Here is a 14,566-nt window from a genome sequence, read left to right as displayed (position 1 = left end):
GGCCAAGGGCTCAGAAGTCTTCAGCAAAGTCACCAAAAAAATGGTTCAAAGGTCCTGCTTCGGGCAGTAAGAAGATTATTTCAAATTCTGGATGTGTCCACTTGAAGGACGACCCGCACTGTCCACACGCCTCCGCTCAGTGTGGCAGAGCACCAGATCACTGGGCCCTTCTCCCTCATGTCCTGGACTTGCACAACCGGAGAGCTGAAGCGCAGTGCCAGGCAGAACTAAAGCGCTCTTCCAAAGAGGCCATGGTGCTGACCACAGAGCCTCTCTATCACCCCCGTGCCCGGCTTTACCAACCTGCTCATAGCTCAAGAAATGCAGAGTCTGCTCAACGGTTGGGAGGAGAAGTCAGGGCCACTGGGGTTTCAATGATCCATCCGTTCATGGGCCCAGGGGATGTGACAAGTAAAAGCCATACATTCTGGGCACGGCCTGAGTACCAGGCCCCGGGCCAAAGGCTGGGAACAGCCCCACGTGAGGATGTCACTATCCCCAGCTGAGCATCAGGGAACCCAAAGCCTAGGGCAAATCCCAGGCTTCCCTGAGCCCTGTGCTTCACAAGTGGTGGGGGAGCTCACCTCAGGAAGGCGGCCCTATGGAAACGCGGGGGCCCATGGGCTGTCGAGGCCAACGACTGAGTGGGCCCCACTCACCGCTCTGCCACGCAGCCAGTGAGCACATGGCCTCAGCACTCCATTTCTTTCCCTGAAAAGCAGAACAGGAGGAGCCCCTCACAGGGTGGGTGAGGCCCACACACCTGAGGGAGGACGCCCTGCAAACAGTGGCCTGTGGATTAGGAGTTGGTGACCCACTTCCCAAAGCCAGGGCCAGGCTGATGTGTGTGCAGATATGGCAGGGGAGAACTCAGACCCCCCGTGAGCCTAGGGTGGGAGGTGACACTCACCATGAGAGGCACTTGCCTCTAGAGGTGCCTGATTAACTTCCTCTGAGCCTGTGCCCGACACTGGGGCCTGCCTAAGCATCTCTCTGGCATGCTTTCACCCTCATGTGCCTTCTTGCCATGACCTCCTCGTACCGGTTTCCCTGGGGCTGTCTGCGGTCAAACCCCCAAGGTGGAAAATAAGCATAGCAGTCAGGTAAGGCAGGTGACCGAGCATCCCATCAGATCCTGGCCCCAGAGGCCCCAATGGCATTCCAACCCTGGGCTCCAGGCAAAAAGCCCGCTCCTCACCCCAGCCTGCAAGGACGACTGTGATGGCCCTGCCGACCTCTCAGGCATCCTTTGCACCCCCGACTCAGGAACCTCAGCTTCGCTGTACCCTGCACTCAACCACGCCCACTCCGACCCCAGTCACCCCAGCTTCGCTGTGCCCTACACTCACCATGCCCACTCCCACCTCTGGGGCTTGCCTTCCCTCTACTCGGGACGTTCTCCCTAATTATCTTTGCAAAGCTGAACACATCTCATCATCTGTGATTTGTGCCAGTGTCACCTCCTCAACAAGGCCTCCCTGTCCCTTCAATCTCAAGCTGGCCACGTCCCACTTCCACCTCCTCTCATCCCGCCTGGTGATCCAAACCACGCTGGCCTGCTGGATTCTCATTAGCGCAAATACCGCCATCTGAAATGGCCCTGCCTGCCTGTTGTTGGCCTGCATGACATCCATCCCCCCTTTCTGCATTGCAGAAACATCCCCAGGGCCTAGCTGAATGCCAGGTGGCCAGCACACTCCAGGCAAGGATCTGCTGAGTGAAGAACAAACTAGGACGGAGCTGCGACGCGCGCTAGGAGAGATCTCCAGCCCCGCTGGAGAACGTCAGACAGCATTCAACAGAAGGATGCTGAGCAGAGCGAGGCTGGGGGAAAGAGGCGGCCGCGCATCTCCCGTCTGCTTCCTGTGCCGTCACCATCATCCAGCCATGCTGCGTGACCTGCAGGAGCAATCTGCTCCGTTCGCAGCAGTTGCTTCCCGTTTGCTGCATTTCCAACATTCACAGAACCAATTTCATCGCCTTCCCTTTCCGCGGGACCAGCTGGCCGGCGCCCCCGCCTCTCAGGTCTTGCCCTAGCCCTGTGGGGCCAATGGACTCCATGCTGCCAAGCTTTCAGAAGTGCAGTCTCTGCCCGGGGGTCCCCTAGCCCAAAGTGGGGAGCAGCTTCCTGTAGCTGCTTCTGTGTGATATTAATACTTCGTTTTCTCTTCTTGACTTTTCAGTTTTTCAGAAACCTAGCTGACCGTTGCTCACAGTGAATTCACCTCATCTAATGGGCTGGTTTCGGCCTCTGACAGGCCCTGGCTGATCCAGGACGCCTGCCTCACCCACTCCACCCACAGAGCTCCATCAGTGAAACAGCGGGGGCCTCCATACCACCACCACTACTCCATGAGGAGTAAATGCAGTCTGTGGCCCTTCAGGGAAAGGGGGGGGGTGCCTGATGACCTCTGGTGACACATTACTGATGTGAACTCGCGTTACTGCTCACAAATTAAGCTTCTGGTGGTTGCATTATATTTTGCAACCAATTGTTGCTTTTGTTTTCCAAGAGATTTTTTTTTAAGCCACTCCACCCCCTCCCAAAAAGGAATTATCCAAGAGCTCTACTATGTCTAACTTTCAAAGGAGGCATTGTTAATCTTTTGGCCATAAATAGGCAATTAACACCCACTCTGAGTCTAGTCAAACCAAGTTCCCGCCAGCATGGGGACTGCAGCAAAGGGTTTGTTCTTCGTGTGGCGTTTGCTTTCTGATTTCTTGACTGTGGCCTGAAGTTGCAAGAAAGAGTGTGGTCATTCCGGATGGCTGATACCACAAAAATGGTAGATAAATGGGCGCCTGCAAGCAGGAGAAATTCTCTGCTGGTGCAGTGCTTGGGGCGACAGAGGACTATGCTGCAAAAGGCGAAGTGGGCTAAAGTAAAGGCTTCACACTGATGGACCCACAGGCCAGCGGCCTGCATGGTGTCGGGAAAAGGCCCGGTCAGGTCAGGCACCAGCCGTGCTGGGCTCTGGGCACAGCTCTGTCTCCATCCCACACCCATCTTGGTGATGCACTTCTTTGTGCTTCCTGCTCTGGCCCTCGCCCGCAGGCACCATGCTAACCTCGGGCTGGGAGGGGCTTCCCACCAGGCGTTCTCCTGATGTCCCAGATAAGGAAGCAGAAATAAGGCAGACCTTCCTTTCGCTGCATCCTCTGAGGCCCAGCTGGGGATTACTCGGCTTCATTAGGAGAACTGAGGAGGCCATCACAGGCCCCTTGTTTCCGGGAGCTGCTGTCCCAGCTGTTGTAAACTGACCAGATGTGGCACAGCTGAGACAAGATCCAGCGTGACAAGCGTTAGAAACCATGAAAGAACCCTCCTGTGGCCCTAAGCTGCCCCCAGCCCTTCTCCAGCCCAGAGTTCAGAATGGGCAGCCACTTTCAAGTGGACAAGAACAGAGAAGCTTGGGCAAAGGAGTCAGAAGTCTGCAAACTGAGGGCTGACAGGAAAGGGTAAGGAATGGGGCCTCCCCAGTGGCAAGGAGCAGCTGGGCTAGCAAATCACAGACGTGCAAGGACGGGGGGATAAGAGAGTCCCATAGATACTGTCATACAGAGACAAAATAGGTCATGGTGATCCACTGGATTTCAGTTCTACTGAGAACAGATCAAGAAGAAATACAGTCAAAGTGAGGACTGCAGGTTAGATAACAAGAGGGACTTACGATGAACAAACACTAAACAGGGTAGCTTAAAGAAAGTGGCCACCTTTGGGGATTAGGATGATTGATTCTCTGCCCAGTGAAGCCCAGGACTAGGGTGAGGTGGAAGTCAGCCCTGCTGCTTTTACTCTGAGAACATTTCTCGAGCCCCTAATGCCTATCACCACTTCCACTGCCCCCACCATCGTCTAGCCCACCTTCATGTTTGCCAGTAGCCTCCTGCCTGGCCTCCCCACCTCCCCCAGAACCTACAGTCCATGCTGCTCACTGTTGTCCCAAAGGAGCTTTTTACGGGGTGCTATTGCTCCCTTGCTTAAAACCTACTAATGCTTCCCCCCTGCACTCAGAGTTCCTGTCATTCATTCACTCTGCCGTGGCACACAAGGCAGGATATCAAACAGGGTGTGGAACTTGCCCTTAACAACCCACCCATGAGAACTTGCCTCGGAAATGTTCAACACTATATACTAGAACAGGCTTTCCAGACATTTCTGAAGCAGCGCCTTGTACTCGACTCAGCGTAAGGCAACGTTTGGGAACTGCATGGGAAGTTTCATTGGCAGGCGGGCACACCATTGCTCTGCTGGGTACAGCAGCTCAGTGGGCACTCACCCTAGGACCTGGATCCTCCTGACTGAGGGACCTGAACTCTCAAGGCCATCTCCATATGACACAAACTAGTCCCTGGGCATCTGTGGAGTCACAGGGCTAGGAATATGCCCATCTCTACCACGCCTAGAAGCCACAGACTCAACTAGGGAGCTTCTGGGACCCCAATGTACTGGGGTTCTGCCCCAGAAATTCAGACTCTCTCGGACAAGATCTAGGAACCTGCAGTGTGCTGGCTTCCAGGTAACCTGCCACTCATGGCTACACCTGGGCAGATGCACGCACGGTCAGAAACCCGAGGCTCAGAGAAGCAGGGCAACCGGCTCACAGTCACCACACAGCCGGGTGGCAGAGTGCCTCTCAAACCCAGCTCCTCTGACTCCAACCGCAGCTCTATTCCAGCAACAGCGTACCTCTGTTTCCCTTAGGATATGAGAGGCCTCTACCACGTGGCAACAAGGCAAATCCCTGCCCTCAGAGTTACAGAGCCCGGGACTCCTACCCCTGCAGCACCGCTCAACAACTCAGTTGCGACCTCAGGTGAGGCCTTCTTCTGGGGAGCAGGGAGGCGGCAGAGCACCTCAGCGCTGCAGAGACAAGGAATTCCTGAGGGGGGGATAGTTCACACTTGAAGAACAGCAGGTCCCTCCTTTTGCCAAATTTCTCCCCTTACTCCTAAAGTGCGACTCCCAATATGGCAGCCAACTCTTACTGAGCACATGTCCTGGGCACACAGTACTAAGCTCCGAGCACTTCATACAAATGAACTCATTTAATGAGACATTTAACACAGTGAGAGAGGGCGTCGCCACCCTTCCTTGAGGATGGGGAAACTGAACCATGAAGAGATTTCATAAGTTGCCCAGGATGAGGATGGGGCTCAGTCCGCGGGCAGGGCTCCAGCCTGAGGCCCCGCTCTCCCACCAGCCCTCTTGTCTCCTCGTCTCAGCCCATGCTCTCTGCTTCTCCTTCAGCAGCCTGGGAACAACATGAGGGTTTCTCTAAACCTTCCACTGGGGGCCCTTGGAGTTGAACCAGCCAAAGGGGCAAGAGCCAGCTGACCCACAGGCCGTTCTTACTCTGGCTTCCATGAGGCAAGACTGGCGATATCCTCTGATGTGGCGAGGCCTCAGCTGGTAAGGCCTCGTTCTCCCTCCGGCCCATAGGTCTTCCAAGGGCAGAGCCTGCTAGGGTCTCTGAAGCCCGTTTGCCAGCACCAGAGCAGGGCCCGGCAAGCCAAGAGCACTCCCAGCACACCCGGGGCTCTCATCTGAGCAGCTGGCTTAGGAAAGGCCCCCTACTTCAGAGAGCTGGGGCCTCCCAGAGCCTCATAGCTTCTCAAACGTTCTCTGCTCAGGATGGCTCTCAATTGGAGCATGGAAATCAGTAAGTGGCACTAAAAGCTGCCTCCCTAGCAGTCCCCAGATGAACTCCCATTTTCCTCTTCCCCAGGAGAGCAAAGCTATTGTGTCAACACTCGGCCTCGATCCCAGTGACCTTAAGCAGATTGCTTGTGCAACCTGAGGGCTGTGACTAGAGACAGAAAGGAGGGATCTGGGCGGAGGCTGCAGTGAGTCAAGATCTCACCACTGCATGCCAACCTGGGCGACAGAGAAACACTCTGTCAAAAGAAAGGGAAGAAAGGGAGGGAAATCATGGGAAGCAGGGAAGACAAGAACTAGAGCTGAAACTAGTCTCCTGGAAGCCTGATGCCAGCATGCGCCACGGCTAGCAGGATCCCGGCCCACCAAGAGTGGGGAGCCCAGGACACTGCCCAGAGCAGCAGAGGGTACAAGGGCAGCTACCATGGGAGAAAGGCTGCAGCAGGCCCGGGCTTTTTTTGTTCATCAAAGCTGGCATTTGCTGAGTGCCAACCATGTGCCAGATCCATGCCACATGATTCCTCCCACACTCATGAGCAACAGGCACTGCCATTCCCATTTTACAGACACAGACATGAGGCCTGGGGCACACAGCTCAAAAGTGGCAGAATGGGGACACAGCCCCAGTTATCTGACTCCGAAGCTCCCACTTCTCACTGCCACACTCTCTATGCCCCATGCACATCAGTTCTCTGGAAGGGCCAGCTGAGTGGTCCTCACCCAGGACCAAGCACAGCAGCGGGAGCACTGAGCCTGGGGTCAAGAGGTCAGGGTTCCCACCTTCCGGGATACCTCACCATGTGACTTTGGGCAAGGCCCCAACTCTTCCTGGACTCTAGAGGCCTCATCCTCAAGTGAGGGGATGGGTTAGAACAGAGATGGCAGATGACGTTCAGCTACCCATCAATTAGCAATGGCTGCCAAGACTGCCAAGGGGAGGATTCTAAGACCTCCACTAAGTTCACCTGAAAAGGCTGCCATGATTGATTAGCAATGTCTGTCAAGAGCACGGAAGGAGGCGTGCTAGTTCAGCACCCAAAGCTGCCCCCATGACATCCCTAAACTCTGACAGCCCAGGTCTTACAGGCTCTCTTCCTTTGTTCAAGTGTATCCTATCTCTAAGTCAGAAGCAACTACTCCCATGTGCCTGCCCACAAAAGTTTTTGCCTTTACTTGTATTTAGCATTTCTTTCATTCCAATGGGCTTTCTAGGGCTTTCCAAGCCTACCTCTCTCACCAGATCTTCACATTGTCTGCAGTCCGTGTTATAAGGGGTGCTCCACCTCTGAATTCCTCTACTTGCCATCGGCACAGCTTCCCACCCTGAGAGGAAGGGTGCTGAGGGTGCAGGGCGGCGGGAACCGTAAGCAGCTGAAGGGGAACAGCCACTGGCAGGGTGGACAGGAGAAAGTCACAAAGGTGCAGGAAAGCTGGGTCTGCCACACAGAAACTTGGCCAAGGAAAGGCACAGCTGGCCTGCAGCTGCTGGGGGTGCCTGAGCAAGAAGTCATGTAGCCAACCCCATGGCGACCAAGAAGGGCCACTGTCCCTCAAAGGTGGCCCCACCGGCACAAAAGACGGAAAGTGGAAGCTGGCTGGGGGGCTTCACTTGGAGAGGACCTGTCCAGCAAAGAGCTGCGAGTCACTGATGAGCATCTGCACAAGCTCTCACGACTTCCTGCAGCAACCCCTCATCCTGCACAGCCCCTGTAGCCTCGCCCACCCAGCTCTCCTGGACTCACCCCCAGGAATAAGGCTCTCAGCGGCTTCCCAAAGACATGCTGGCATGCTGGTTTCTACCTCATGCTTCTTTTCTACCCCAAACTGCCCCTGGCCAGCTTTCACAGTCCCTCAAACATCTGCTAACACAACAGTTGCTGCCTGTTCTGAGGCCTGCTCAGGGAGGTTTGGGGACTCAGTGTGTGGGCAGCTGCAATCAATCAAACCTCTGTTTCAGCATCCCGACCCCTCCCCACAAACATCTTGCTTCTGTTTGAAGAACTGTTGAGAAGCACAATTTGTTGCTCTTTCAAGATGACCAGCTTGGAGTTAAAAATACAGCAGGGACTATGACACCCAGGGGGACTGCATTCAATGGGTGATCGTTTTAATTGTTGCTTTTTTTCTGAAATCTTTGCTCACACACATGTGATCTATGTATGTCTAAATGGCCTCATATAGCTCAAGTCTTGCTGGGAGCCAACCAGTGCTGGGTGGTCAAACCAGGTCTCAAAAAAGCAGTAAGGAAAATGTCAGCAAAAGTCCTGCTAATAAACGACTCACACCCTCAGGCTGGGCCCTGCCCTCAATGGCACACATTGTCATTCTGCAAAAGGAAGGCTGCAGCCTCACAGAGAACACCAACCAGGAGGGCCAAAAACACCACATGAGGAGGAAAGCTGTGCAGGAGGCCCACGGGGCCAGGCTTGCACAGGGATAGCAGCATAGCCAGTCCTCTGAGCTGCCTTTGGGCAACTTGCTCTGTGGAACCAAGTGGTTGTAATTACAAGTACAGGGAGGGCGGCCACTGCGGGACTAGGTCCCTGCGTCATTTCCCCCATTAGGGCTTTCCTCACTACAGTCAGCCTCCCGGACTCAGGATCCAGATGGCCACCTCACCTGCAGCCTCATTCAGCATCTCTGCCTGCTCTCTTGGCATTGGGGTTTTAAGAAGACATGAGCAAAGACAATCTGAAAGCAATGTCGACACCCCACCCTGTGCGTCTCATCCCCAACGGACCAGAGTTAACTGGGACAGCTGTCCCCCAGGGATGCGGCTAGGAAGGGGTAGGGTGGCCAGCGCGCCCCCGGGATATTTCCACCCTAGTTTCAAGGGTGACAGATAGGAGAATGCTCACACACGGCCAACTTCCTCTGGCAAGGGGGTGGGGGCGAATCCAATTCTGTCACCATTTCATAACCCTGGGTTCTGAACTCAGAGTTGACTGCAGGCTGAGCTGAGCTGCAGGGCAGGCCTCCTTCCCATTTACAAAAGAAAAGCGATGAGGCAAGAAGATGAACAAACAAGACACAGAAAGTGGCATGAACAGAAAAGGGAGGATGGAAACACAGGGAAAACGGTGGACAAACAAAGAAAAATAGGCCTTCCTTTTTTTTTTTTTTTTTTTTTTTGAGACGGAGTCTCACTCTGTTGCTCAGGCTGGAGTGCAGTGGCGCGATCTCGGCTCACTGCAAGCTCCGCCTCCCGGGTTCACGCCATTCTCCTGCCTCAGCCTCCCAAGTAGCTGGGACTACAGGCGCCCGCCATCACGCCCAGCTAGTTTTTTGTATTTTTAGTAGAGACGGGGTTTCACTGTGTGAGCCGGGATGGGATGGTCTCGATCTCCTGACCTCGTGATCCACCCACCTTGGCCTCCTGAAAAATAGGCATTCTCATAGCAGACTGAGGGCACTTCCCAGGAACGTCCACCCTCTGCTCCTACCTCTGCCTTGGAGGCACCCAGAAGCGGCCCACACCTTCCTCCAAGCCCCATGACTGTGACGATGGCCATGCGCATCTGTCAGCACCCAGCCTGTGCCAGCCAATGCACTGCGGGGGGGGGGGGGGGGGGGGGGGGGGGGGGGGGGGTGGGTACATATAGATACAGACACACACACACACACACACACACACATATCAACAGATGTGGACACATACACATACATAAACACACACTCATATGGATAGCGCATTATCCACATACGTTGTTTCTCTTGCTCCTCCCACAGTCCTGTGGCAGTGGTGGCATTTGCTGCACAGACATGTCAAGCAATTTGCCCAGGGCTTCCAGTCTCCGGCCCCACCTCTGGAGGCCTTCTAGTGTGTCAATGTCGCCTAAATGCAGATCCAAAAGTGAACACCACGCCCAAAAGAGCCCTGGCAGGCATAGGGACCAAGAGAGCTTCAGTTTCCTCAAGAGGGACTGGAATGGACAAGCTCTGAGGTCACATCTCCTGACATCCTCTGCTTCTAGCACAGAGTCTACACCCCAGGGCACCTGCTCCTGCTGAACTCAACTGTGGATACAGATGAGGGCAGGGCCTTGGACCTCAGAGCTTCCTGCCCTCTTACTCTCTTGGATTCTCTCCCTGGACCCTTTCCTGCGGGCAGGCTGGAGGGGCTCCAGCTACCACAGTCCATCTGGCCATACCGAATCATGGCCAGAGGGAAGCCGCCGTGTACTCACGCACACCCTCAAGATCTGATCTGGGCCCCAGTCGGGGCCTCTAGGGGAGCTGGGGCTCTTCAGAATGGCCAGCTGCTCCAAAGGTCTAACTGAAAAGGCCTTCTGCAGACTCACACACCTGGCCTCAGAACCCACATACGAAGGGCGCCTTTACAAGAATGCACAAGTGGAGCTCTCACCCCCAAAGGCAATGTGTAAACCAAGATCAAAAGGCCCATGAAAGAGAAGCCAGAGCCCAGCGGAAGGAAGCCTGGGCCGCACCTGGGTACAAGCCTACCCTTCCAAAGATATGGAAAGCCCAACTCCAAGTCTTGCCTCCATGGGCATGCAGAGCAGACCCCAGCCCCTTCTCGGTGGTCCCAAATGTTGAGTGAAGCCACAGCATGTAGAAACTGGGGTCTGTGGCCAGTGGTCTAACCTCAGTGGCCATCTAGCAACATGTTAGTCCTTGTACACCAGCAACATGCCCAGCTCATCAGGTTACCATGCACGAGGCCCTGCACTGTCCAGGGCTCTTGATAAATACATAGGGATACCCTAGGCCTCGTTCTCAGGGCCCCACAGAAAAGCAAGGCCCACCTCCCCAGGCTAGAAATCAACTGATGATGGAGCCAAAGCAGGCCGAGCCCCATGGAGAGAGGGCTGACTAGGGTCTAGACTCTTGGTGGGGGCATGGCTCAGTGTTCACGGGCCCAGCCTCAGGGCTCTGGCCATAGGCCTTGGGCACACACACTTTCCAGAGGACCCTCTCTACTTTCCCTATGCCCAAGACCCGCCGCCAAGAAGGCGGCCAAGGACAGACAGGCTGAACCAGGGCAGCCTCCTCAGGTTCCGCACACCTTCCCAGATCTGGGAGGCCTGCCTGGGGCCAATGAAGCCATCTATACAACTGGGCGCCGCCCCACTGAGCATTATATTTTTAAACAGTATCTAACCAAACGAGGTCAAGAAATGTCTCCAATGATGCCAGTGGTGTTATTCCAACTGTGGCTAGCAACATATAACAACATGTATGTTGTTTTTATTATCTATCTACTCATTAGGTAATAAAATATGCTCAGCATTAAAAATGTAACTGAAGCATTATCATACCCAGCACTCTGGGCTCTGGGTTTTCCTCAGAAGTCACCCAAATCTGTCACCTCTCCAGACTTTTTACCTGTTTAATTTTTTCTCAAGAAGGGAAATTCCTCTTGGTGTCAAATAAATGCGTTCAATCCCTGTCCAGCTAGTAAAGTCAAAAACGTTCCACTACACTGCAAAAAGAACGGCACACGCCTGGAGCTGCGATGGAAGAAATGGAAACTAGCTGAGGAGGGGCAGGAGCACTGACCCACACCCCTTCAGGCTCTCCCCCAGGCGGATCCCACTGACACAGGGGAGGAACAAGCACACCACCATCTTGCCCTCCCACTGCCCCAGCCAGTGCCCAGGCTCTTGAACAAAGGTGGCCAGAAAGTCTGGACTCTGGGGCCAGATAAGCTTTAGACTTAAGACACCTGCACCTCTTCTTTTCTGGGTAGACCTCTATGTTGGGAGTAGGAACTAAAGGAGAGAAGAGCAAAACCCCATGAAGAGAAACTGCACATTCTTTGTAAAAGGAAAGAAGACCCAATTGAGAAAACAACATTGGGCTTGGAAGGAAGTTAGCTATGCCCGCCCAAAACACAGTGAGCACGATGAGCCCGCCTGCCCTGGATCTGGCCATAATCCTGAGTGACCAAGGCCAACCCCTCTGAAACCATCCTCACCAACAAGAAGATCTTCACCCCTTGAAACCCAGTGAGACCAATGTTTACATAAATAAGTCCAGAAAAGATGATGGTCAGACTGCGGCATTAAGCAACTGACAGCTCCTGGACGAACACAGAGCCAATAGTGTTGTGGCCCATCACATCCACCCATCCTTGAGTCAGAGGTCACAAGGGCCAGCACCACTTCCTCATCCCCAGCCAGAACCAGATGCAGCCAACTCTCAGGCTCAGAGACGCTCCTGATGACAGAGTATGAACTCCAAGTTCATCTCATTCAAATCAATATCCAAGATCAGTGTTAGCACAAGGCAGAGCTCCAAGACAAAGAGGATAAAGTCCAAGTGACAGGGGCGTGTGGCCAGATACTTCTACAGCAAAGGGCAAGGATGATTGCAGAGGAAGCTCAGAGAATATTGGTCACAGCATCTTGAGGGCCTCACATTTCAACAATTTAGTCAAAGGAATAAGCGCTCCGCAATCACTAGCTCTCGGAAACCATTACCCACACCCCTGATCTCAGGACCAGCATAATCCAAGGGACACTGAATCCCAGTGTGTGTAAACGTTTCTTGCAGCAGCTGCAGGGGCGGCTTCCTGGGAGAGACAGCTCCAGTGAAGGGCCGGAGGGGAACACCAGTGTTTGGTTCAGTGAGTCTGCCCACCAACAGCCCACCTCTCCCCATCCACCTGCCCTTGTACCCCTAGCACTGCACTCACAGTGAAAGGGAATATTTGGTTGTAAATAGAAAGAAATAAACGCTTTTAAAAAACCAACTGGAAATAATCTTTCTTTGAACAGGATTTTAAAAAACAAGGAAACTAACCCACTCCTGGGTATTTCTGAAACTGGTGTTCTACGCTTGTCTAGGACGGCCCAGACCCAGCAGAGGCTCCAGTGAGCACCAAGGTGACTCCAGGATGCTGGGGCTCTTACCTGTGCCATCTTGGCAAGGTCTAGAGAAGGCCTCTGCTCCTGCACTTCTTCAGGGCGCCGCCTTTTAACACCGACCTTCTTATCGTTAAGGACACACGGCTGGGAGCGGCTGCGGGAAAGACCGCTGGAGCGTCTTGCCAGCTCTGGCGTTGAGGCAGGTGTGCTGTTGGCTGAGGGAGGACAGTATTCCACAAAGGAAAACTGCTCATGTGAGCAAGAGAGGGACCGTTGCAGGTCCAGCCGGCCCCCTCCCATGGGATGCGGGTCAGGGTTCCAGGTGTCACCTGCCTGTCCACACGGGGCTGAGCCTGGCACCCCTTGGCAGGGCTGCCCTCCAAATCGATGGTGGAGTCCTGCCTGGTCGCAGGGTGAGGAGAGCACGTTGGCCCGGGAAGGGAGGCTGAAGCTGGAGCTCCTCTGCATGGTGCTGAAGCCGTTGGAATAGCGCTGGACGCTGCCCCCACTGTAGCAGCGTCTCTTTTCCACTGGAGTCCAGACTTTGGAGCCCAAGGGCCTCCATGATGTCCGGCAGCTGGACATCTCATCGGAGAAGGACAGTGAGCGGCACTGACGCTTGCTAGGGGGTGCTGAGGGGTTCCCGTTGTGGTCACTGATGCTGAGGTCTTTGATCAGACTGGTCACAGCACAGGCGGTCACTGCCTCCCGGTGCCATAGTGAGTTGTCCTTTTCAGGCAGGCATTCCCAGATGCTGGTGCTCGGTTGGTCAATCTGAAGAGGGCATTTCCTGTCCAGGTCTCGCCATCTGTCATTTTCTGGTTCATAAATGACAAGGAGAAAACAGGATTTGAGAAGGCCTTCACTCCAGCCCTTTAATATCTCCACACCAACAGCCCGTTTCAAACACAGTATCTTAGAGCCAAAAGGCCCTTAGAAACCATCCAGTCCAACCTCATTTTACAGATGAGAAACTGAGGCTCAGAGAGGAGAAGTGAATCTCAAGGCTTTGAGTTGGAAGTTGGAAGCGGAGCAGGGCCTAGAATCCAGATACACCCCTGGGACTCCTGATACGGTTTTCTTTCCAGTGTACCATACTGCCTCCCAGGAGAATCCAAAGCAATATTTTTCATCCAAAATGCTTTCTCATCTTATGGGTGGGAAACCAACTTACCCTGAGCCCTGCCCTGGCCAGTAAGAGAGTCAGGACAAGACATATGTTAAGTGCCACTGGGTTCTCTGCAGTTCTCAGGACTGGGACTCGATGCTCTGGCAGAAGACCACAACCAAAGATGTCTCAACAACTCAGATGGCCAAGGCCAAAAGATGGCTGGGGCACTGCCAGGTTAGTTCACCCCAATTCCACCTTGAAAGCCTTTGCTACTAGAAGCTGGAGCTGGTACTGATTTAGATCACCTCCCTCAAAATGCTCAACATCGATGTCACCAATGGCTGCCAATCACAGCATTTTCTCTATGTTCACTCGATTTTTCACTTAAAGCAATTAAAATCTGTAAGAACAAGTCTTGGGCTTCACAGACTTAAGGGCACCACTTAAACTTATGTATTCAGGTCTTTACTTGAATACACAAATAAATAACCTATCGGGCTATGAAATGCTACATTTGCACTTGAACCTTTATTTTGTGAAATATTCAAGAACTATTTATTGTTTTTCTACTACGGAATCAGGCACCATGTGGGGAATTTTAGGAGATGCAAAGATAAATTTGACGTAGTTCTTGTATTCAAGTCTACAGTATAAAAGCAAAGTTAAGAAATATGCCATGCTGTCAGGGAACAACCTGTTAGTACTATTTTCTCGAACCTATATATATTTATAAATCATGCACATGTGAATGGCTTGAGTCAGTCAAGAGAAGAATACAAGTGAAACCTGCAATGATATTTGGTAGGTATTTAAATGCACGCAGAGTCTCACAGCAATGCAGATCACTTACTGAGCATTCACCTGGGCTGTGTAATCCACACAGCACCCTGACTGCAGGTACCATCATGGACCAGATCAGGAGACCAAGGCTTGGGGGACATTGAGCAACTAGCCCAAGGCCACACA

General features: G+C 53.5%; 1 protein-coding gene across 1 annotated transcript in view; it reads right to left on the bottom strand.

The window, feature by feature from the left end:
- FAM53B (family with sequence similarity 53, member B) overlaps positions 1-14,566 on the bottom strand; it is a 125,051-nt gene that overhangs the window by 49,909 nt on the left and 60,576 nt on the right. Inside the window, exon 4 of the mRNA XM_011930203.1 lies at positions 12,535-13,307. Coding sequence (XP_011785593.1) covers positions 12,535-13,307 — 773 coding nt within the window. The remainder of the gene's footprint in view (positions 1-12,534; positions 13,308-14,566) is intronic.

Source organism: Colobus angolensis, unplaced genomic scaffold (assembly GCF_000951035.1).
Source record: "Colobus angolensis palliatus isolate OR3802 unplaced genomic scaffold, Cang.pa_1.0 Scaffold85, whole genome shotgun sequence".
Lineage (NCBI taxonomy): Eukaryota > Metazoa > Chordata > Mammalia > Primates > Cercopithecidae > Colobus > Colobus angolensis.
The sequence above is the reverse complement of the archived record's forward strand: the minus strand, read 5'-3'. Positions and strand labels throughout refer to the sequence as shown.